This window comes from Leptopilina heterotoma, unplaced genomic scaffold, assembly GCF_015476425.1.
Source record: "Leptopilina heterotoma isolate Lh14 unplaced genomic scaffold, ASM1547642v1 Lhet_11, whole genome shotgun sequence".
Classification (NCBI taxonomy): domain Eukaryota; kingdom Metazoa; phylum Arthropoda; class Insecta; order Hymenoptera; family Figitidae; genus Leptopilina; species Leptopilina heterotoma.
The window spans coordinates 3,224,613-3,249,276 of record NW_025110829.1 but is presented as its reverse complement, the minus strand read 5'-3'; the positions used below and the strand labels follow the sequence as shown (position 1 = coordinate 3,249,276).

At 26.4% G+C, this 24,664-nt stretch overlaps 1 protein-coding gene across 6 annotated transcripts in view; it reads right to left on the bottom strand.

Annotated features, from left to right (window-relative positions):
- Positions 1–6,478: 6,478 nt before the first annotated feature.
- LOC122504100 overlaps positions 6,479–24,664 on the bottom strand; it is a 220,141-nt gene continuing 201,955 nt past the window's right edge. For all 6 annotated transcript variants that reach the window (XM_043615006.1, XM_043615014.1, XM_043615000.1 and 3 more), the window contains 3 exons: positions 18,817–20,168; positions 11,300–13,026; positions 6,479–9,171 (listed from right to left, as the gene is read on the bottom strand). In XM_043615006.1, coding sequence (XP_043470941.1) covers positions 11,365–13,026; positions 18,817–19,722 — 2,568 coding nt within the window. In that variant the 5' untranslated portion in view covers positions 19,723–20,168 and the 3' untranslated portion in view covers positions 6,479–9,171; positions 11,300–11,364. The remainder of the gene's footprint in view (positions 9,172–11,299; positions 13,027–18,816; positions 20,169–24,664) is intronic.

Below are 24,664 nucleotides of genomic sequence, written 5' to 3'. Positions count from 1 at the left end.
TTAATAAAATAAAGATAAATGAATATTAAAAATTACAAAAATCACATTATTTTCAAATTTCTAGAACTTTCTTTATTTCTTCAATTTCGAATTTTATTATAAATCGTAAAATATTAAAATAAAGTTGTTAAATAATTAAATGTTAAATGTTAATTAATTAATTAATTAATGTTAAATAATTTATTTATTTACAAAATTAGACAGGATTATAATTCAGATCTTAAAGTTCTGAATATTCAATTGAACAAAATTTATTTATTTCTTTTTCAAAGTCTGTAATTTTAGGTCATTTAAAAAAAATTTTGCAGTATCGAAATGTTTAATTTACATTATTCTTAATTTTTATAGCAGTTATTTACAAATTTTTATTTATTCATTATTTTTTATCATTTTATTATTATTATTATTATTAAAATGATTATTTGTTAATATTATTAATTATTATTTTATTATTATCAATTAATATTTAATTTACATTTTTAGTTTGAATAGTAATCAGCAATTTTGAAAAACATATGAAATATAAACAAAAGATTTCGTTCATTTGAACAATGAGAACTTATGAATCATATATATTATTTTACAACAATAATAACTTGAAACAATTAAAATGCAAAATGATGAGAAAGTAACAATCGTAATAACAATAATAATAATTGTAATGATGGTAATTTTGATTTTTATTTCGTTTCAAAAATTTGCTTTATACGTGAAACAATAAATTTTCCGTATACATAGTTTCTTTCTCTCTGGTAACTCTTTACTTCTTTCATGTTTTATCGTGACGAGAATGGATATTCCCACGATAAAAAATTGAACTGAAAATTCTATTTAAGCATTTAAAGATGCCAATAATTAAATCTGTAAAAGGGAATAAAAACATCTCTTCCTCGTAACCCTGAAAAGGATGAAATCATCACGTACCAAGTGAATATGATTTGGAATTCGGTCAGGGACAAACTGGTTCTATCAACTTTAGGTGTATAAACATAGATGCGATTTCGTAACAAAGTTTGAAAACATACATTAATGCAATGTGTTTCACCGAAAATGCAATTTCGACAAATTTCAACTTTTTTAACTTGAGAAATTCGTTAAAACTTTTGATAACATTTTTCTACTAGGAAAAATATTGTTTTTAGTAAAAATTTATAATTTGCAATATTATTGACAATAGTGCATTTATATTATAAACAATAGACTAAAAAAATGTATTTGCTTCGAATAATCGATTATTTGTCTATTTCCAACTAAATATTTATTTTAAATGTCAAGAAATTTATCAATCCTCCAAGTCAAATAATATTTGACTTGGAGGATTAATAAATTAAAAAGGCAATTGACAATTAATATTATCTTTTACCGAGTGATAAATTCTACTACTTAAATATTTATTTATTTAGATCTAATCCAACAGTTGATAGACAAATTCCCAGATTATAGAAAAAAAACCTTTTTAAGTTTTCAAAATTTCAACAACAAAAATTTACTTGCATCAAATAACTTTTGTTTTAATCAAATAAAGTTTATTTGGACCAATAATTTTATTATTTGAAACAAATATCATTAAATTGACTTAAATAAATTTATTTGATATAAATAAATATTTTTTGTTTGATAATTGCCTCTTCGAATCGTTTATTTGAATCAATAATTTTTCTCAGTGCATAATAAAAAATACAAAAAAATTGTTGTCAGTAAAAAAGAAAAAAAAATATTGTTTTTCAATAAATAAAAATTCAAATTTCCAATCGAAAAAAATTTTGAATTCGCAATTTTATTGAAAATAATAAAATTTCATAAAATTTTGTGTGTAAAATTGAAAATATGAAAGTAATTAATTTTTGGATATTCCTTAATATTATCTAAGAAAAAATAAAATAAATTTCTTCGATATCCTTTTGAGACTGATTTTATTTGATGTTGTTTCAATATTTCAGTCGCATCATTAGGCGCAGATTTTCTTAGAATTGTTCACGCTAAAAATCCGGTATTTCGCTTAAGATATTATATGTATTTTTCAGTTGCCATGCGAGAAAGTAACCAATCTTCTTCTTTACTTTTTGTACTTCATTTTTTATTCTATTATAAACTTCAACTCAATTATATATTCTAGATCTTCATCTGATTTTATCGAGCGAAGAAATTGAGGATCGACGGCTACTTATGTAATTGATGAATCATCAGTCATCGTCCTTTCAGTGACTCGAATATTATTTTTTCTCAAGAATTGTACATTATTTACTCAAATTTGACGCAAATCTACGAATTTCAGTGACTGGTTTTTTTTCAACTTCAACGAAAAGTGAAATGTGAGGTAAAGATCAAAGAAATTGCGAGAACAAGGAAAGAAATTTATTTTTGTTTTATTTTTATTTCTAGAAGTTAAAAGATTAGTTTTTAATTAAAAAAAACATTAAATCCTTAAAAAAAGTAAATACTTTTTTATTAATGCTTGTGAAATTTTGAAATTTAATTTTAAGTTGTATTTCAAGTGAACATTAATTTTCTTTTTTCTTTTTTTTTGAATAATTCAATTCTCAAGGAACCTTCTGAAAGTTATTAAAATTTTGAAGAGAATTTAAGTTAAAAATGTTTTAAATTGTATTTTAAATGAAATTTCTTTTTCTATTTTGAATAATTCAATTCTCAAAGAACTTTTTGAAAATTATTAAAAATAATAGATTTAGAGAAGTATTTTAGTTAAAAATTTAAAAAAATAAATGAATATTAGAAAATAAAATATGATTTATAAATAAATAAATCAAAATAAAATTTATCAAAAATTTAAAATTATTTTTTATTTAATATTTTATTTAATAAAAAAAAATTCAAATTTCAAATTAAATTTCAATTAATTCAAATACAAATTTTACAGATTTGAATTTTAAATAATTTTTATAAAAATTATAAACTTAGTTTTTTGAAAAATTTTCAAATAATTTAAATTTTGCAAAATTAAATTGAGAATAATTAAATTTTATACCTATTTTAAGTGAACTTTCTCTTTTTTTGACAAATTGAATTCTCAGAATTTACTCAAAATTGTTAAATTTTGGAATGAATTAAATTTTATTTTTTAGAAGTATTAAAATTTCTGAATGTTTGAAATTGAAACTTTTAAATAAAAGTTGAACTCATATGGAAAATGTATAAAGATTAAAATATTTATTTAAAAAAATTATTAAAGTTTTGGATAATTGAATTCACAAATTCTGAAAAAATTAAGCTTTTGAAATATTTTAATTAAAATTTTTTGAAGATAATTAAATTTCCAAAAGAATGTAATTAATTTTTAAAAGTGTCAAACAGTTGTAAATTTTGTTGAAATTTAAATTTAAATTTAAAAAATAAAATTTTTGTGACTATCCGGAATAAAATCAACTTTGAATCGACTAAAACGATTTTTTTGCATCTTAAAAAGTCAATTCGTGGCTGTATGATTGTAAAATTTTTCAATCATAATTTTAATATTTAAAAATGTAATTAATTGTTCAAAACTGACAGAGGTAGTATTTTTTAAATTTATTTATTAATTTCTGTGAAATAAGTAATTAATAAATAATTCATTCAAAAAACTATTTTTTTATTTAAACGTTATTAACATTATATTCGTGGAGAGATTTTGAAAATTCTAAAAAGCGTAGAGTTTCACCGAAAACATTTTTAAAATACAAATATAACTCACTTCTAATATGATGAAATATATTTTTGCGAAGATTTATTAAAATCGGAAGATGACTCGAAGAAATCTAATATTTCTTGTGTGGACTGACCCATAAAAATAAAATTCAAGTCCATCTGAATCTGGGGCTTGATTAGCATTTTAAATTAGAATTCTAAAATAATATAACAAAAGAATAATAGACATTTTCAAGAAATAAATATTGTTCCTGACATTCTATTGGAATAATCGGCATTAAAGTTTGAAATTCTAAAGTAATAACAGAATAATAGAGAGAAAGTCGAGTTTACAAGTTATAAATTATTAAGAGCAACCTGATTCCACCATATTTTCAATCAATTATATTTTTATAAATTTTTAGAATAATCACAATAACAATGCGCGGAATATGTTATTATTGTATTTATAAATAAGAAAGTGAACACTTTAGTGAAAATTTGAATAAATTTATTTTTAAAAAACTTGATTAAAAACTATAGTTCGCAGATTCTGTTAATTCTAAAAAATAATTTTAATACTGGTTTGAATATTTGATTTTATTAATTAGACTGATGGAAATTAATATTTAAATTTCATTAAAAAATTATAAATTATATTTTATTACTTAATAGGGTCAATTGGGGTAAATGTAAACGGAATATCTATTTTTCACCAAAAACATTAGTTTTTTTTGTTAAAAGGTAAAACGGACGGATTTTCTTTGCATGAACTTGTTACTAGAGTTCCCTAGAAAAATTTTATGAGGTTCAAAAAAATATTGATGCACCTGAATCGCCTAAAACTGACTGTTTACATTTACCCCGAGATTTTGAAATTTTCCTAAAATTCGGGGTAAATGTAAACACCACTGTAGTTAAGCGAGGTTTAAGAAACAAGTTATTTCAAGTATACTACTGTTTTAAGGGATGGAAAAACTGAAAAAAAATTCTTCGTAGATGTATAGTAAATCAACCAGTTGACTGATAATGTATCATATAAAATAAACAATCAACCATTACAAAATTAGTAATGTAAAAACTTGAATAACTTGAACAAATTTTAATAGATTTTCATTCAACTTGATAAAAAGAAGTTTTTAAGGTTGCTGAATAAGAATCTAAAATCGAATTTTTAAATTTCAAAATGGTGGATCCAATATGGCGGATGAACCTAAAAATAATATTTTTAAAAATTGATCAAATTTGCTTGAATCTGGCTACTAGGGGGTTTTTGAGGTCGCTGAATACGAATTTCAAGTCAAATTTTAAATTTTCAAAATGGCGGATGAACCTAAAAATATTTTTAAAAATTGATCAAAGTTTAAAAAAAATTTTTTTTTTTTTAAAGAGGACCTAATTTCCTTTTCTATGTAATTTTACATTGCCAAATTAATGAAATTGTGAAATAGAAGCAAATTTATTCAATTATTTTCTTTTAAAATGTAGTTCAAGTTCTGTTTACATTTACCCCGAGTTTTCGAATTCTCGGGGTAAATGTAAACACTTAATTATTTATTAACTAAATTGACGAAAATCAAAAATCAAAGTCAGTTTTTGTTAGGCCATTAATAAGGAAGAATTACATATTTTTGTTTGATTTTTAAATTAATTTTTATGCAAATGCGAGACAAGATACTGAAACAGTAAAATTTTGATTTTCAATCTTTTTTGCATTAAAAACTATGGCATTGCCAATTGTCAAAATAAAATATTGGCAATACTCAGAACATCTTGTAGGTGAGCTGAGGTAAAAATATTGACGTCGTACTTATTTTTTAATTTGTAAATTTAGCTGAAACATCTACTGTTTACATTTACCCCTTGTTTACATTTACCCCAAATGACCCTAACTAGTTTGGATATTATTCTAGGTATTTTTTCTATAGATATTACGGTTAAAAATTCAATTTATAAATTATTACAAAACTTATTTCAACTCCTACATTTTTTATTCATTTTCCTGAATATTAAAAAAACTGAATATTATTATTTCCATTTAAAATGAGGTTAAAAAAATAAAAAGAAGGTGAACAAATGAGATTATAAAAATTAATTTTTTATAATAAAAATCCAGGATTAAACCGAATTTTAAAATTAATTAAGTAAATTTTCGATAAATTTCATTAATTGAGGCCTTGGATCGAATAACTCGCCCGACGCTCGAAGGCACGCGCTAATACCAGTCGGGTAGCAGTGAGTGGCCCAGAGGCGCTCACTGCTCACTGACTGGCAGTTGCGCGTTCCTCCGAGCGTCGGGCGAGTTATTGGATCCAAGGCCTCAATTATTAAAATGGGTTAAAAAGAGAAAATTTATAATTATCGAATATAAAAATGAAAAACTAATTAAAAAATAATTATAATAAATATTTAAGTGTTATTTATTCTTCAGTTAGATCAATAATGACCAAAGTACAAGTACAAGTAGATAAAGCATATAAAATTAGTTCTTTTTAATTAAACTACAAATTAGGTAAAGTGTTCTCTTATTTCTATAGAAGAAGGTAAAATTAATCTATTATTAAATAAAAAAATTTATTTTGGTTCTTTATAAACTAAAAATATACTTTAGCAAAAGTCGATGTATTTTTTAATTGTTTATTTGCATTCAATTTATAATCACAATTAATAATTTTTAATTATTTTGAATTCATATTTGCTTCAAAATGATAAATTTTTCAATTTTAAGAACAAAGTATTTGTGATAATAAAAAATCTCAAAAATTACCCTTTAATAATAAATTTGTAATATAAAAATAGAATTTATATTTAAATATAAATATTTTAACAGGTTAGGAGTGAAATATAAAACAAAAGATTTATATATGATTTATATAGTTATTATTTTGTACAGTTATTATACAGTTTTTACAGAGTCCGAATACATAAGCATCTTTTATTTCGTTTATAATAATAATAGCTTATATAAGAGCTATGATTTCTCACTTTTTTCTTTCTTCGTTTTTTTCATATTTTTTTATTAAAAAATTTCTGCGCTTTTAAACTTGCTAAAATCAAACAGAAATGTTTTTACCCTTACAAAGAACTCACATTTGTTCATTTAAGCATTTTTTTTCTCTTCTCTCCTTCTTACGCATTTCTTATTCTAGGCGATGTGTGAAAGATGGAATGTTTATTTTAATAACTTTTTTTTTCTTTCAAAAACTTGAGATAAAAACTTGCATTAATACATGTAAGAAGTACATGACACAATTGTCATATGATATTGAGATATATTTTTTTCCATACAGATCGGGCTTTAAAATCCGATATACTAACATGTTATCATCGCGAGACATCAATAAAAATTCTTTCAAATATCGAAAAATCTTAAGAACAAATTCATATAGTTTTTTTTTTTGTATTTTGTTACGCACTGGAAAATGCGAGGCATTTGTCAGGGACAATAATATCTATTTATGAAAAAACATTTTCATTATGAATTCATAATTGTTACGAATTCGTAATAATAAATTGTGGAAACGGTTATTTGTTATGAAGAATAACTATTGCTAGTACATTAACACAAGTATTAAAGCGCAAGAAAACTAATATTTGACATTCGTGAAATTATTCAATTATAAATGAACATTTCAAAAATCTATTTCACTGTGTGATTATTTAACAATAAGAATATTTCTTTTTTACTGTTGTTCTTAAAAAAACATATACAATTCTTAAACTTTTCAATGGAAAAATTTAAAGAAGAAGTAGAAGAATAAATAAAAAAATAATTCTTTGTATTTGAAAAAAAAATAAATAAATAATAAACATATATCTAGTTAGAGATATAAAAGAAAAAATAAAAATATCCATTTTTAAGAACCACAATAAAGAAAAGGAGAGTACGGAGACAATTATTTCACACTGGCATATTTCAAGAAATTACACTCAAGTTGAACTTAAAAAGTGTCATTAAAGATTTACTCACGAAGAATGTGTGTATGTGTTCGTGTGTGTACTTTATTTACATTGTACATATATAAACATATGCAAGACATAAAATAGTACTGATTGAAAGTAGAAATGCTACTTTGTACCATAGTCTTCAAGTAATGTTTCTAAAAAAAAATGCTGGCCGGTGCTTGAAACTTAAATTAACTCATTGTTCATCCTTTGCACAGTATCATTCATTTTCTCAATACATTTCGTTTCTCTCTCGCTCATTCATACTAATTAAATTAATATTAAATTCGCAAAAGTCTTCAATTCATAAATATAATATCTATTCGAAACGTAACTTAATATATTACAGAATAACTTAGTCTAATTTCGAAAAATGCTAACTAAATCTTATGACTTAATGAGCGATAATTTACTATACTGTACAAAAATGTTTTTCGATTCGACCACAAGCACGATTTTCAATTCGAATACTTATGAAAGATTTGGAATCTTTAATGTCGTGTTTGGACCCCGTTTGGCCAATATCAATATCTAGAAAAAATCACGTACACGTTTTTATGTGAATTTACGTTTCAATTCGTAAATGATGTATATTTTAGTGCAATTCGAAAAGAAGAGTCGTCAGTTTTACTGACTGGATTTTTTTTCTTGACTATCAAATCAAACCCATTTTAAGTACTCGTTGAATTCTTAAAAAAAAAAATCAGCAGAAAACAGGCAAATTTTTTTAGTCACTGGCCATTGCGAGTTTCCACTGAATGAAAATTAAAAAATCTTTTCTTTAGGAAAAATAGTCAAACATATTTTCCATAAAACAAAAATAAAAAAATTGTCAAAGACCTTTCTATGAAATGGTAAAAAAAAGCAATTTTAAATTTCCATATAACAAGAATTACAAAATTATCAAGTTCTAAATCAAAAACCGTTCAATGAACGCTTTACATGAAACATTTTAAGGAAATCAGTCTTGTTCCTCCAGCACGCATAATTATTGGTCGGAAATAGTCAATTTAAATATAATTGCTCGATGTACAACATTTCTCGGCAATTATCTCGAAAATAAAAACGTAATTGCAATAATTAGCGATTACATTATATTAAAATAAATAATAAAAAAAGAAGAAATATACAATTATCTTCTTTCCGAATCGCACTATGACGGATACATTGATTGGATATAAGCATCCTATGGGCTTCAAGAAAAAAAATATAATATATATCCGTATCTCTTATTTCATTACTCGTTAAGAGTAGCATTAAGTACCATACGCCAAGTACAAGATGAAAACTTGAAAACATGACTACCCATAGTGAAGCGGAGATTTCCGATTTTTATATCTTATTTTATAGTTTTTTCTTGACTTTTTCAAAGTCAAAATAAATATCATTTCGATGGACTAAAATTTCTCGTATTTCGTATGAAATATGAGACAAGTAAAAATGTAAGACTTAGTTTATACACAAATTGTATCTTACATTTTTGTTTTCTTTTTCTTTAAATAAAATTTTTTTAATTTTCTTTTCACGTCGCTCATCACGACAGACACACTCGTTCGACTGAATGATGTTGAACCATTTTACACGTGGTGACATTCTTGGTAAACACTGCAACAGAAAGGAAAAAGAAAATTTTTATTTTCATCGATAAACGAGAAACAAAATTTATAAGAATTTTACTTTGATTAAAATTTTATTTACTTTATCCGAATTTTTATTAAACAAAATTATTACTTTTTTACAATCGTATCATGTCAAATATTACTCTCTTTTTAAATTCGTATTTATTTTTAATAGAATTTTTATTTATCTGAATTTTTAAAACTTCATTTTTTTAAAGGAATTTTTTATTTAAGGAAAACTTTTATTTTATAGAATTGTCACATAATAACATTTTTCTTTAATCGAAAATTTACAGTCCAATTTATTTTAATTCGAATTTCTAACAGAATTTTTATTCAATCGAATTTTTTTTAGTAGAATATTAAATTTAATAAAATTTTTCAGTGCTAGAATTTTAATTTTTTTTTAATTTTCGTGCAGTAGAGTTTTTACGTAACAGAGTTTTTCTGTGCAACCAAATTAAAAAATTTTTTAATTTAAAAAAACTAGATTTTTGAGTTTCTGGTGCTTTTAGTTAACAGAATTTTTTTTATTCAAATATGAAAATTTAGTATTTTTTGAAAATCGAAGATTATTAAAATAATTGAAGCAAAAAAGTTAGTTACTGATCGAAACTTGAAATTTAATTTTGATTAAATTTGGTTAAATAGAAATTCTCTTCAGTAAAACTTCTCTGAAATGATAATTACTTCTTAAAAAAAAAATTTTGTTGAGGGAAAATTCTATTAAGTGAAAATTCTTTTAAATAAAAACTCGTTTAAAGAAAAATTCTGTTAAGCAAAAGTTCCATTAAATTAAAATTAATTTACATAAATATTTCCTTAAGTAAAAACTCTGTTAAGCAAAAATTTTGTTAATTAAAAATTCATTTTAAGAAATCAATTTAAAAATTTTTTAAGAAAAAAAGGTATTTTCTAAAATTTGGTGATTTAAATTTCCAACCAATCGAATTTTGTTATAAAAAACTTCCAAGTTCCCAAAATTCCAGATTTTCAAATTTAGTCGAATTTTATAAAGTTGAATTAATATAAAAAAAAATTTTATTTCGTAGTGTTAATAAAATTTCTCTTTAAAACTGTTTTCATTTAATACTTTTTACTTAACACAAAATGAAATTAATTTGTCAAATAAAAATTCATTAAACTAATTAATTTCATTATCTGCTAATTATTTTTATTTTACATTTAAAAATTTTATTTAACGAACTTTAGATATTTTCAGAAAGAAAAGTAGCGGTTAGTTTAGTTTCATATTTAATAGAATTTTGATTAACTCAACGTTTGTATGATAAAATTTGAATTTAACTAGATTTTCATTTATCAATTATACTGTTGAATGAAGAGTTTATTTAATCAAAAGCTGGTTAGATAAAGAATTTGTAAAATAGAGTTAAATAAAAATTCTACAAAATAAATCGAGTAAAGTGAAAGTTCTGTTAGATAAAAATCCATTTTAAGAAAAATTTTTGTAAATCAAAATCCATTATTTATAGAAATATCTGTTAATCAAAAGTTTAGTTAAATGGATTTTTAGTTAACAAAATAATTCTTTAAATTGATTTTTACTTAAGAGAATTTTTTTTCTTTATCAGAAATTTTATTTAACAGAATTTTCTTTCAGTTAATTTTTCATTTATCATAATTTTTTAAAAATAAATTTTCGCTTAACAGAAATTTTCTCTAAATATATTTTTATTTAAAGAAAAATTCTATTCAGTAAAAGTCCAATTGAATAAAAAATAATTTAAATAAAAATTGCCAAAGTGAATATTCTGCTGAGAAATTTGACGCTTAAAAGATTCAGTTACACTGGAATACTGCTATATCGAAACTCTGTTAAACATAAATTCCGTTGAATGAAAATTCTCCTAAATCCATTGAACTTGATTATTCTCTGTATAAAATTTCAATTATAGAACTTCTGTTCAATGAGAGTCGTTCGAATGATAATTCCGTTCAATATAAATTCTCCAGTAATCGGCTAAATTGAAATTGACTCTAAAGGAAAAAAAGAAAATCGATCTAATGAATTTTAGAGAATCACTTATTCGATTTTTCGCGCTCATAAATGTAAACTATGAAATTTTTAAATTAAAAACTGAGAAGATGCTTACCTATCAGACGAGCGACACCAGGAGCAGGGATTAACGGCCGCTAAGACTCCCGCGGCTCTTAACACCTACGTATTATTATACACCTGATGATGCATAGGATGGTGTGCCTGATATTGTCCCTGATTCGGGTGCGAGTGCTGCTGCATCGAGTGATGATGCTGATGTGCATGTTGAACAGCATGCTGATGAGAATGTGAATGTGGCACTGCATTGGGATGCCTTGCATTATATCTAACACTTCCCGCCAGTGAGCTTCCTCTGCCATGTGTGCCGATAATACTCTGCGAGTCGGACATCTCCTCCTCCTCACCGCCAAGGCTGCGAAACCTGACGAATCCATCCTCGGCGACCAGCATCGTTGAGCCCGTGGCCGAGGCCTGCTCGTGCAATCCCGCCTGCGTCGGCGTGTGCCTACCGCGTGTGTCGAGGTTCCTCATTGTCTGCACGCCGTTCCCGTGTCGACTCATTGATCCCCTTCCCTCGTGGGGAAAGTGTCCCATGGTCCCTGATTTTCTAATTGAATGTCTCTCGAATGTGCCGGTGATATTGAGATGCTCCGGCAGAGTATTCAATGGATAACTGTCGTCATAGACTTGTTTTCCAGTTCTCATTGTGTAATTTTGAATGGCCTGATTGGTACTGCATATTGCCGGGTACAGTACGTCGTCCATATTTTCAGTGGACGTTGAACTGCCGCAGGGGAAAAGGGCAAAGCCCGAGTGTGCCGAGTGCTGCTGCAGTTGTTTCTCGCGCAGTGGATACTGCGACAGACTCGAGACCCAAGCCATCAAACCGCACATTGTGAGTTCCAGTAGACGGACGGAAGACTGCCAGCCCCACCAGAGCCAGGAATGATGGTACAGCGTCGACATCTCCTGAACACCGAAGATGCAGTCGAAAAGCTGAACCGATCCCATGAGAATGAACAAGAGAGCAGTCGCTATTGATGTCGTGATTGCGGTATTAAGCGCCATGGCCAAGGGATCGGCCGCTACGTGATTGTTTATACTCTTGTTCGTCGTTATATGAATTTGTGATCGGATCACACGATAGACGTACATGTAGCACAGTCCAAGTACCATGCAGACGATTATGTAGATGCATTGACAGATGAGGGGGAGAATTTTCGCCTCGTCATGGTAGCCGAGCAGTGGACTCGAAATGTGGAGCGAAATGCAGAGGACAACGTGTACAATTGCGTAGGATGCGACTGATGTTGGGGAAAAATATTTATTATTGAATGAAGGCGCTTCCGAGCATCTCGTCATGTAGAGAACAAGAGTCGCGAAAGCCGTAGAGAGCATTGGCGATGGCAGATACATCAGAACTCCGGACAGTGAACTGTGCAATGTACCCGAGAGATTGTTTGCATCGTAGAAGAGATGAAAACACCTTAGAGTGCATACAGTTGTCAGGAGCAAATGCACTGTGAGAAAGTACGATTGTGTGAAGAGATTCGTAGCGTCGTTGAAGCGAACTATTTTATATATCGAATAAAGTGCCATAAGAGTAAAGCTGATAGCGGCGATATAGACGTGAAGTGACCAAGCGATCCTCCAACTTGGATCCAGGGGAAATGGATCCCTGTGTGGTATCACACGATCATCCTCAATTGGTCCTTCCTTCGAAGGATTCGGAGGTTGCGGATGTGGATAAAGTAGTCGTTCTCCATCCACCGTCTCAATATTCTCAGTCTTGAATATATTTTCGTTGTAGTTCTTCTGGTCCTGAAAATAAAAATCAAATTAATACCACGAAAAGAAAAATTATAATAAATAGAATAAAAAAAGGAAAAATCTTCTTTCAAGTTAAGACGAAATGGAAATATTTAACATAATAAAGTTTTCAAGGTCAGGAGCAAAGAGGGTATGAATTATAAATTGAAGAATGGAGCAAAATAAGAGAAGAATCAGAAATCAAAGCAACACTTTTGCATGTGTCGAGAGGAAGAATATTTTTTCTGCATATGTAAAGAAAAGCAAACAAGTAGTTGAGATGGAAATGTGCTAAAATTAGAAACTCGGTATGCTCTAAGGAATATGGACTTATGAAGCACTACGATGAAAGTTTGAAAACAAGTTTTAATACTATGCAGGGTAGACAGAGATTGTCGACACTTTTAACAATCTCCACTTTGTTGACGGTGTAAACTTTTCATCGTTCTAGGATTATTCTCAGATCAAGTTTGAAAAATCATTTGGGAATTGAGCTTAATTTTTGAAATGATATATCCAAAATAACTAATTCATTTTCAGAATTTCCTTTTTCCCACCATTCAAATGAAGCTAATTTTAATAAAGATGTTTCAATTTATAATTAAACTTATTTAAATTACAAAAGTGACTAAAACTCGAATGCTAAATATACAATTGAAACAGGAAATATATATATTAAAGAAATATTAATACACTTTAGAATTACAATTTGACCTAAAATATCCATTTTAAGAAGAAATTTTAACGACAGTGGAGTGGAAATCAATTTGTCAATCTTGACAAATAAGTCATAATAATTTTTCCATATAAATTATTTTTCACTTAAAGAAAAATGATTTTAATCAAAAAAAATATAAATTATTTTTATAATCTCAGAAACAGTGAATTATTTCACGCTTATTAAATTTTTATATAGAAATAAAATTGAGGATTATAATATACTTTCAATTGGAGAATAAATTCAACTAATTGTTCCATTAATTACGATATGAAAAAATGATTAAAATTCAGATTATAAATTTATTGGAAATCAAGTATTTAATGAGCGATTATCAACCAACTTTTCGCAATGGCAAATAAATTTAAGCAATTAAATTTATCCTTTAAAAACAAAACTCATCTATTGAAAATCAATATTTAGAAAAGATTCCACAATTTCTTGTGATAATTCTTAAGAAAACCACATTTAAATGAACTTCTAAAACTTATAAACTTTTAGATAAATAAACTTAATAAGTAGACTTTAATTGACAACGATTTTCAAATATTCTTAACCAATTTCTCAATTATTCGTAACTAGCAAAATCCTACGCGTGCAATGCGCGCGTGAATGATTTAAAGAATTATCACGGTAGCAATCTTCCTATACCTGCTTTCCACAGAAAAAGTTTAATAAATTTAACTTATATTGTTCCATGTTTATAATAGTTATGATTTTTTAAAAAATCTCGGTTTTTCAAATAAATTATTATTTCCACGCCTCAGAAGCCATTTAAAAAATTGCAAGAGGATCCAAGGCGGGGAAAGCAGTAATTTTTATTTTCTGTCACGGACTTTTCAGAAATCCTAGAATATAAAATAAATCATTATTGAAAACAAATCAAAATCACTGCTTTCCCCTCCTTCAATCCTCTTGCAAATTTTTTAACGACTTCTAACATTAAAATAAATAATTAGCAAACGAAAAAAATTGCTTCCAAGGCGTGGAAATTATAATTTAGTTTAAATAGCGGGATTTTTAGAAAATCCGTGAAAAAAATTAAAATTACTACTTTCCTTGCCTTGGATCCTTTGCGATTTTTTTAATGGCTTCTGTTATTAAAATAAATATAATTACCAAGTGAAAAAACATGCCTCTACTCAACTCAAGTTTCAAATGTAATTTTTATACATGTAATTTTCTCATGAAATTCTTCAAACATTTTTTAAGCTCATATAAATGTAATAAAATTCAAACTCAAAAGATTTAAATTATAATTTCTTCAAATATTTTAATTTTCATTCTTATTGTTTCTAATAATGGTTGGCGTATAGTTTTTCTAAATCGTGTTTTCTAAAAAAAATTTTTTTTTAACAAAATTTTAAAATAATCCAGTTAAAAATATCGTAATTAACAAATAGAAATTAAAGATATTTCTTTCCTAAAGATATTTAAAATTTTTTATAAATATATTAACTTTGGAAATTTTGGTGTAAAAATGATGCAAATTATTTTTTTTCAAAGAAGAACAGAATTTTGTTAACAAATTCTGATAAGAAATAGTAATTTTATAATATTTTTTCTTCATTTTCAAAAAGAAACTTATAATTTTGAAAACAGAATTGTGATTAAGAAACAGAAAATATGTAATATAGTTTTTATTTCTTAAACTTAAGTTTTTAACAATTTTCTAATTTTTATCAAAATTATGGAATTTTATAAATTTTAGGAAAATAAACATTAGAAATTATAACTTTTTAGAAAAACTTTTTTCAGAAAACAGATCTAATTAGAAATCGCCCTTTTTAAACAAAAAGGATTAGAAAATACATATTTTTTTAGAAAAAGTGTTCGCCTACCCTAATAATTGTTAGTATTCATCCGAAAAATATATTGAAAACATTGAAATGTTGATAATTGAAGGAAAGAAATTTTTAATAGAATTTATAAGTATTATTTTTTCTTAAATAAATACAAAGTACCCAATTCTGCGTAACAGGAACGGCAAGAGTATTAAAAAATGTAGAAAATACGGGATTTTTTAAAAGTTTATTGAATTATCATTTTAAAGGAGACTGAATTTGCCAAAAGAAATAAAAATACTAAGTTTCAGAATTTCATTAAATTTATAAGAATTTACAAAATGATAATGATTTCTTGAAAAAATTACATGTATTTACCATTTTAAACATCAGTTAAAAACATTCATTATTATAGAAAAACAAAAGACAACACTTTCTGTTCACGGAATAGCAAATTATTATTATGTATTACTTACTACAAATTTAATTATCAGAAATAAGTTACTAAAAAATTAATTATTACTAGATAATTGTCAAATTAAATATTTTAATAGATAATTAATCTATTAAAAAATTTAATTCTAGAGAAAAGAGAAGAAAGTTCACAAATATGTTGACAAATTTTCCATTTGATCGAATTTGCTTTTAGTCAAATTTTCGTTAAACTGAATTGTCACTTAATTGAATTTTTGTCCGAATTTCTAACTAAAGTAAATTTCTAAATTACAGAATTTGCAAATACTTGGTGAAATATTTTTCGAATTTACTACTTGTCAAAAAAATAGTTGACCAAAGTATTTTTTAATCGAAAATTCAAAAATTACGAAATAATTTTTGTTCTTTGATAATTTCCAATTAATCAAAAAATTTATTCAAACAAATGGAAATTCAATAAAATGGAAGTTTTGTCAAAGCAAAAGTTCAGTTAAAGTGCATTTCAGTGAAACGGGAATTCGCTCAATTATTGATTAGCAATGCGGTTCAAAAAAGATCGTCAATTTGATTAAAAGATAATTTTACAATTGTAAAATACCAATGAAATTTTGATTAAATAATAATTCATCTAAACAAAAATTACACCCAATCAAATTTTGTCTTAAAAAATGTCCAAATTCCCGAAATTCCAGATTTTTAAATTTAGTCCAATTTTATAAAGGTGAATTAATATGAGTGAGTTTTTACTTAACACGAAATGAAATGAAATTGTCTAATGAAAATTCATTTAACAAATTAATTTATTTGAAAATTTTATTTAAGGGGATTTGAACCTTGATGACGTCACAGTTTGTGCAAAGCATTAGTTTTAAATCTGTGACGTCATCATGGTTCAAATGCCCTTAACAAACTTTTAATATTTCCAGAATGAAAAGTAGCGGCTGATTTAGTTTTATATTTAATAGAATTTCGCTTATACTCAAAGTTTGAATGATAAAATTTTAGTTTAACTAGATTTTCATTTATCAGTCATGCTGTTGAATATAATAAAAGGTTTTGATACCAATTAAAATTCTAAAAATTTTCATAAAAAAAGAAGCACCCAAATAATTAATTGTTTTAAACAAAAAAATATTTATAAAAAAATTAATTCTTAAATATTTGACTTTTATAATGAAAAAAATTTTCTGTAAATAAATACTAGAAATTATTGTTTTTATGATCAAGAAAATTTCTATGGAATTTTTAATTTTTATTGTATTTGGTAATTTATTAAAATATTAATAAAAAAAATTTTTGCGAAGAATATTATTATTCTTCAAAATAATTGAATTTTTACAATAATTTGTAACTTTTCCAAAATTAAATTTTTTTTTCGTGTTTTTAACTAAAAGTCTTCTACAAATCCATTATTTTTAATAATTTTTGAAAAAGTTCATTGAGAATTTTCAAATTAATTTGATTATAATTCGATTTTACAAAATTTCAATTATTCGTAAATCCTTTAATTAAATATATATATAAGAAAATAAAAACTTGAAATAATTTCAAAAAAAAAAATCCGCAATTAAACTTTCTCACAAAAAATTAATTATTATACCTATATTAATATATTATTATTTTTCCATAAGAATTAAGATTTTCAAAAATTTCAAATTCAAACCTTTTTGAAATTATACAATTATTTTCAGAAAAATTTTTATAAAACATGAAGATATCGATCACTCCGAGTCTTCGACTCGGAGCAATCGTTATCTTCATGTTTTATAATAATAATTAAAGATGACCGACTGATAAAATCATTAAATTAATTATTTTTAATAATTTTTGAAAAATTTTTTTGAAAATTTTCAAATCCTTTTGTTTACAATACAATTTTACGGAATTTCATCGATTATTCGGAAATTCTTCAATTAAATATATATTAGAAAATAAAAACTTGAAATAATTGCAAAAAAGTTCCATTAAACTTTAAAAAAAATTATTTTACAGAATTGTTAGTTAAAAGTATGAAAAATTCAAACTTTCAAAGATTATAATTTCAAACCTTTTCAAAATTCAATTATTTCTAAAAATTCACGCTATAATACTTTCTCTTTAAATTTGAATTAGTAAAAATGTTTACTATTTTGGAATTAGTGACTGACTTTTTACATTTGAGGCCTTGGATCCAATAACTCGCCCGACGCTCGAAGTCACGCGCTAATACCAGTCGGGTAACAGTGAGTCGCCCAGAGGCGCTCACTGCTCACTGACTGGCAGTTGCGCGTTCCTCCGAGCGTCGGGCGAGTTATTGGATCCAAGACCTCATTTGAATTAGTAAATTTTACTATTAAATTAGTAGAAACGACTATTTATTGGTAAAATTTGCTATAATTCAAATGCAAAAAGTCAGTCACTAATTCAAATTAGAAAGCATTTTTACTAATTCAAATTTAGAGTTTAATATTCAATTATTATTTCAAATTTTAATTGAAATTCATTTTTTAATCAATTTTTAATAGAACATTCTACAAGAATCCAATTATTTAAATACAAAATTAAATAATTTATTGAATAATTGAATATTTCTTAAAATTGAATTCTTATAAAGAATTTTATCAATAAATTTTTAAATAATTGAATTGTTTTGACGAATTTAAAAAAAAAATTTAAGAATAATTACATTTTTCGAAGATTTTGATTAAAATTGTATTAAAAATAATTAAAATTCTCCAAATTATATCGTACAATTTACGAACTTTACGGACCTTTTTTTAATAAAAATGACGGACTTTTACGGGATTTACGGACCTAGTTCAAGCCCTGAAAATGGAATGAAAAATGTGACGATAAAATGGAATGAAATGTAAAAAGTAAATTTACCCGATCCATATCATCTTCGTCCTCGTCCTCATCCTGTCGCCTCGTATTCGGCAAATTAAATATGATGGGATTTGTCACGGAATTGGACATGGTTGTTGTCGTTCTAATTGTGCTTGTTGACGTCGTCCTCTCAGTTGTGGAGATTGGCGAGATATTTTGCACTGGACTCTTTGTTGGCAATGGCTTAAGGAGAATTTCTGGAATGTCTTGCTTCCTGCCATTACTTCCCGACAGAATTCTCGAAATACTGGGATAATGTAAAGTGGGCGCAAATTCATTGGAGATATTTCGCCTCTCTGGTTCAGAGGCCTCGTAATTTTTTTGCTCCTTACTTAAATTGTGTGTTTTACTTGTTTTGGTGACGGGGCGCTCGGGAGTTTGCGAGGGACCTTGAACAAGATCCGGAGGTCTTATCGGTATTCTCTCCTGCGCTGGAGTGCCACTCGGCGGCGGCACCGGCCTCCTCTGAATCACGTGGGGATCGTAGTGCGTCCCCCTCAGGGTCGGCTTGTCGGCGAAGGGATTCGAGAGTTCCGGCGGCAATGGGGGTGTGAAGAATGACTTAGACGGCGGTGCGTAGGACGGCTGCTCTCGAAAGACGGGCGAGGGTGTCGCTCGTGACGCCGGACTCCGAACCGACGGCGCTGTCCAGGTCGTCGAGAGTGGCGAGGGCACTGTCGAGAGTGTTGTGCTCGCCGACACCTGAGGCTCGAAGGCGGGGACACTTCGCTTTGTCGTCGCTGAACTGTGCGCTACTTTATTGAATATCGCCGCAATATTTTTCTCAAAGGCTGTACCGTCCAAATTGAACACTGGACTGTTGGGCCCACCGTCGTTTGTACCCAATGCGGAAACCAAGGAGATCAGCACAAATGGCACGAGTGTTCTGAACATTATTAGAGCCATTGGAAAATTGTTTTCGGGAAAGAATTTTCTATTCTTTCATTCCCATTGGATATTCCAGTAGTGTGTAAATTAAGTACTCTCCAACAATTCAAAATTACTACTTAATCAACTATTTTTATCACAAATTTCTTCAAATTTCCTATATCACTAGAATGGATCGATTTATCTTGATTGCACCTAATTCTTCTTTTATTGACGAACTGACCAAAAGTCTTATTATTATTAAAAGCACTGGATTTTTTTCTTGGTTTTCTCTTCCTCGGGAACGGATAGGTGTGCGGAGACTTTAACGCACCAGACCAGCCCAAGTTCATCGAGCTGCAGATATCCGTCCATGAAAGATCCTCTGATCGTTGCGGTTCTCCTTGGTCATTATCTCAGACAATCTTCGATAAGCGATGATCCATTCCTCGCCTTGCCGCAGAATCGATCAAAGGTCCAGATACCTGAAATCGAAATTGAGAATTAGAGAGAGGAAAACGGATTATAATTCAATATAATTTTTTTTCACAACAAAAAGAGAACCTCTTTTGACATTTGGAAAAAGAATTAAAATTTAATTTTCTCTCGCTTTGCAAGACAAATCGTCGTACAAAGCGAGAGGATAAAATTTCAACAGCAAACAAATATTGAATTAATTTTTCATTGAGAGACAATTCTCTTATGAAATTCTTGTCTCAGAGAGCTGGAAGATAAATGATGTTTGATTGAGGTAAGAAAAAAATTCATATTCCCCGTAATTACTCAGAAAAGATTACTTCTCATAATAACTATGAATTGAGTAACATATTCCGTGTAATCGTTTGTCACTGACTGAGTCTCAACTTATATTTCTCTCGACTTTAAAAGGAAAGGAAAAAAAAAGAAAAAAAATTCACGAAATAGCGTGTCGTATCGATTGAAGCGCATTGTAGAGGGGGAAAAAGGTCTCTTCTCCTGGAAAGTAACACCCATCTCCTAGAGTACAATTAATTCATTGAAAACTGATCCAAAGTATCTTCTCTTCCTCGCAGGTAAAGGTATGGCTTCAAAGCGCGAGGGAGTGGCTGCAGGAACTGTATGATTACCCCTCGGGTCCTATGTACACATTACAGCCCTTAAAGTTGTAATTTCAAGTTTTCGACGGTACATATATATAACAGGAAATTGGGTAGACGAAGACGTTAGTTTATGTAGAACTGGAAACAAGAAGAAGCCGCACATGTGACACGTGTTGCGGAGAAAGTTCAGGTCAGGGGAAAAAACGCCATTCTCAAACTCACGTTGGATAAGCACAAGGAAATCCTTTATGCCTGATTTGTTTTTTTCTCTATTTGTGAAAGATGTGAAAGTTAAATCCTTCGGAAAGCATCTTACCATCTTCCACATGCTGGGAATCAAAGCATTTCACTTATAGACTCTCTAAACATTTCTGCCACAAGCAGACTTAATAAAATTGGAAAACAGAACATTTCTCCTGCACGCGTCTACCTTTTTTTTTATTCATCGCATTTTTTTCCCGACTTAATTCAAATTAATTCGTATATTCAAATAAAAAAAAGAATTTCAGAAAAAAGATTCAGAAAATATTTCCATTCTTTTGATACATTCAACTTTTTAATTGGAATAAAAATCCGCAAAATGAACGTCAATATTTTTCTTACTGCTTTCAACTTTTATTTCATTAAAAAATATGCACTGCTTTGCGTATTAAAAAAATCCTTAACTAAGTAAATATTAAATTTACATTCGGAGTAATAATTTTTCAAAATATTTTTACAGAAAACAAATTTATTCACTCTAACGTTCAAAATTTTGAAAGGCAAACTAAAAAATTAAAACAAAATTTTGTTTTGAAAAAATTTTGTCAAAATTTTAATGAAAGGTAAATTAAAAAAATTGAAAGAAAAGTTTTTCATTTGTGGAGAAAATAATAAAACATTGATTCCATGTTTCGTTGTTCAAAAATAATTCATCAGAAAAAAATTAATGGTAAAATATGCGCAGTAATTTTTCGAAATTATTTAAACAGCTAAAAAATTTGTTTATTTTAACGTTCAAAATTTTTAATGAAATGTAAATGAAAAAAAAACTGAAACAATATTTATAGAGAAAATTGTCGGTGAAATAAAATTTTCAAAAGATTAAAACAAAGAAAAAGTTTACAAACAAAGAATTTTCCATTACTTTCAACTAACATTTATTGAATGTATTTTCATTTCAAAATTCAATCAATTGAAAGTGCAAATTATTTAACCGATCGATAATACATAGTTAATTGGTTCAATGAAATTGCCGCATATCTAATTGGAAAAATCATTATTCGATTTCTAACTGTGTTGAAACTAATTAAAATTACAATTGTTGAAATTTACCAATATAAAATAGCTATAAATTTACTAAATACTTATAATTATCATTCACTAATATTTCCTAATCTATTTTTTTATTTTTAAAACTATTTTTATTTTTTTATTACTATTTTTTATTAAATTTTCCTATTTTTTCTGTTCTCGTGTTTTCATTTATTTTATTCTTGATAATTTTGTATTTTTTCCATTTTTTGTGTTTTTATTTATTTCATTTTTATTAATTTTCTATTTTATTTTGACCTTTTGTTCCATTATCTTATTAAATATTGTTTTTTATAATAAAAAAAATTTTTTTTTAATTATACACTCAAATAATTGATTTTTACAATGAAAATATTTCTATAAAAACAAAACAAATACTCAAACGATTGATTTTTATAATACAAAAATTTATAAATAATAAACACTAAAATTTTTGTAAACAAACAAATTTCTGTAAAAAAAATAAATGATTTTTATAAATAAACAAAACAATAACTATAAAACAAATAATTTTTTTTTATAATCAATAAAATTTCCATGAAAAAATAAATAATGATCGAAATTTTTATAATAAAAAAAACAATCAAACGATTGATTCTCATGATACGAAAAAAAATCGATACAATAAAAAAGAAATAAACACTTGAAATGAATCGAAATGATTGTATAATGAAAATATATAAAAGGGCAATTTCCGGGTGTATATAGAGAGAATTTCGTATGAAATATAATCTTTCACTTTGTAATAAATAGTTTGAAAAATATAGTTAGATTTTATAACTTGTTTGCCGGATCGAAATAAATTGAGGAGAGTCTCAAACTGAATAAGTTGCATAAAGAAACTTTCTCGTTGAGATCTCCAAGTAAAGTGAATGAACTAGTTTAGTTTCCGAGGGCAAACTTCCGGATGTTATACTCCAAAATCCAAATGATGTTTTTCACAAAAGTTGTATTTCAATTAGAGCTTCAATGAGACACACCCCCTCCCTCCCCAACCCTTCTTTTACCGAATGGCTTTCAAAGCCAGAGAGAGAGAGACGAGAGAAAATTTACTTGCCTAATACAGTTCAGTGGGTTATTTTAGAAAATTACTGTACTTTAATCTTATTATTATTTTAATCCTTCTTTCCAAATTTTTTGTTAATTTTAATTATTTTTTCAACTCTAAATATTTTTTAAAAAATATTTTAACTCTAAACTTTTCTTTAACTTTACATAATTATATTTTTAAAAATATCTTTCTTAATTTTAAACGTTCATTTTTAAAATATTTAATTTGGTTTAATTCTAAATTTTTTCCTCAATTTTTATGTACATTTGTTTCTTCTTTAAATTGAAATTTGATTACATATTACTTTACAAATGAAAAAAATAAATTATAAAATCTAAGTTCTCAATTTTCGTTGCAATCCGTAAATTTTGAAAATATTTTTGATGAAAAATATATTCCGTTCATCAGAACGTTAAAAACTTGTGGATTCTTTTGAGAATAATTATTAATTCAATTACGAAAGTTGTATTATTAATATAATTGAATTCCCACGAAGAAGTTCTTGATTATTTATGAAAATAAATGAATTCTTGCCAAGAATTTTATTAAATTTTTTGAAAATAATTGAATTGTTTTGAAGAATTTTAATTTTTTGAAAATATTAGAGTTTCTATAATAATTGTAATTTAAAATTTTGAAAGTAATTGAATTTTATTACAATTTTTTTAAAAATAATAATTGAATTATTCCCAGAATTTTAATAACAATTTTGAAAATAATAAATTGAATTCCTAATATAATCAAAAATAAAATTTTATACAAATTGTACTGTAAATAATCGAATTCTTTTCAAGAATTTCCTTCAATTTTTTGTAAATATTAGAGTTTTTTTTAGTAATTTTAATTGAAAATTTTGAAAATAATTGAATTGCTTCAAAAAATTTTATTAAAATTTTAGAAAATAATAAACAATAATATTTGATTATGCAGTATAATGAGTGAATTTTTTTCTGTTCTGTAATTTGCATATAATAATAAATTGAATACCGTGCTTCTTTTTAATTATAAAAGTTCTTTTTCAGTTTTTAATCTTTCTCTTTATTGTAAAATGTCTTTTTTAGAATTTTTAATATTTTGTTTAATTTTTCAGTTCCTTTTTTCTGAAATTAAAAATTTCTTTCCTGTTCAAGTATGTGAAAAGTTAAAAAAATAAAAGAAAATTCAAGTTTAACTAGAACGTATACATATATATTCGTTTCTCGCTTAGAATTTTCTTTCTCGCGCGTTATGTGGCTACATTTTCCATAAAAAGATAACACAGAGTAATGCGTGCAAGAATATAAAAGATTATAAAGCCTTTTTAAAACTTAAATGCTATTTAAAACGATGTTAATTACTGTACGCAACGAGAAATTTTCGCAATATTCACGCTCTTGCGTAAAATATGCTCAACTCACACCATCAGCACAACCTTCTAATCGATTTTTACGCGTAAATACAAAAAAAAAGAGAGGAAAATTCATTGTCACTAAAGTTGACAATTAACATTCAACAAACCTTCACTAAACCAATTTTCTCCCAACAAAATTAAATGTATATTTTTGTTCCTTTTTTTAAA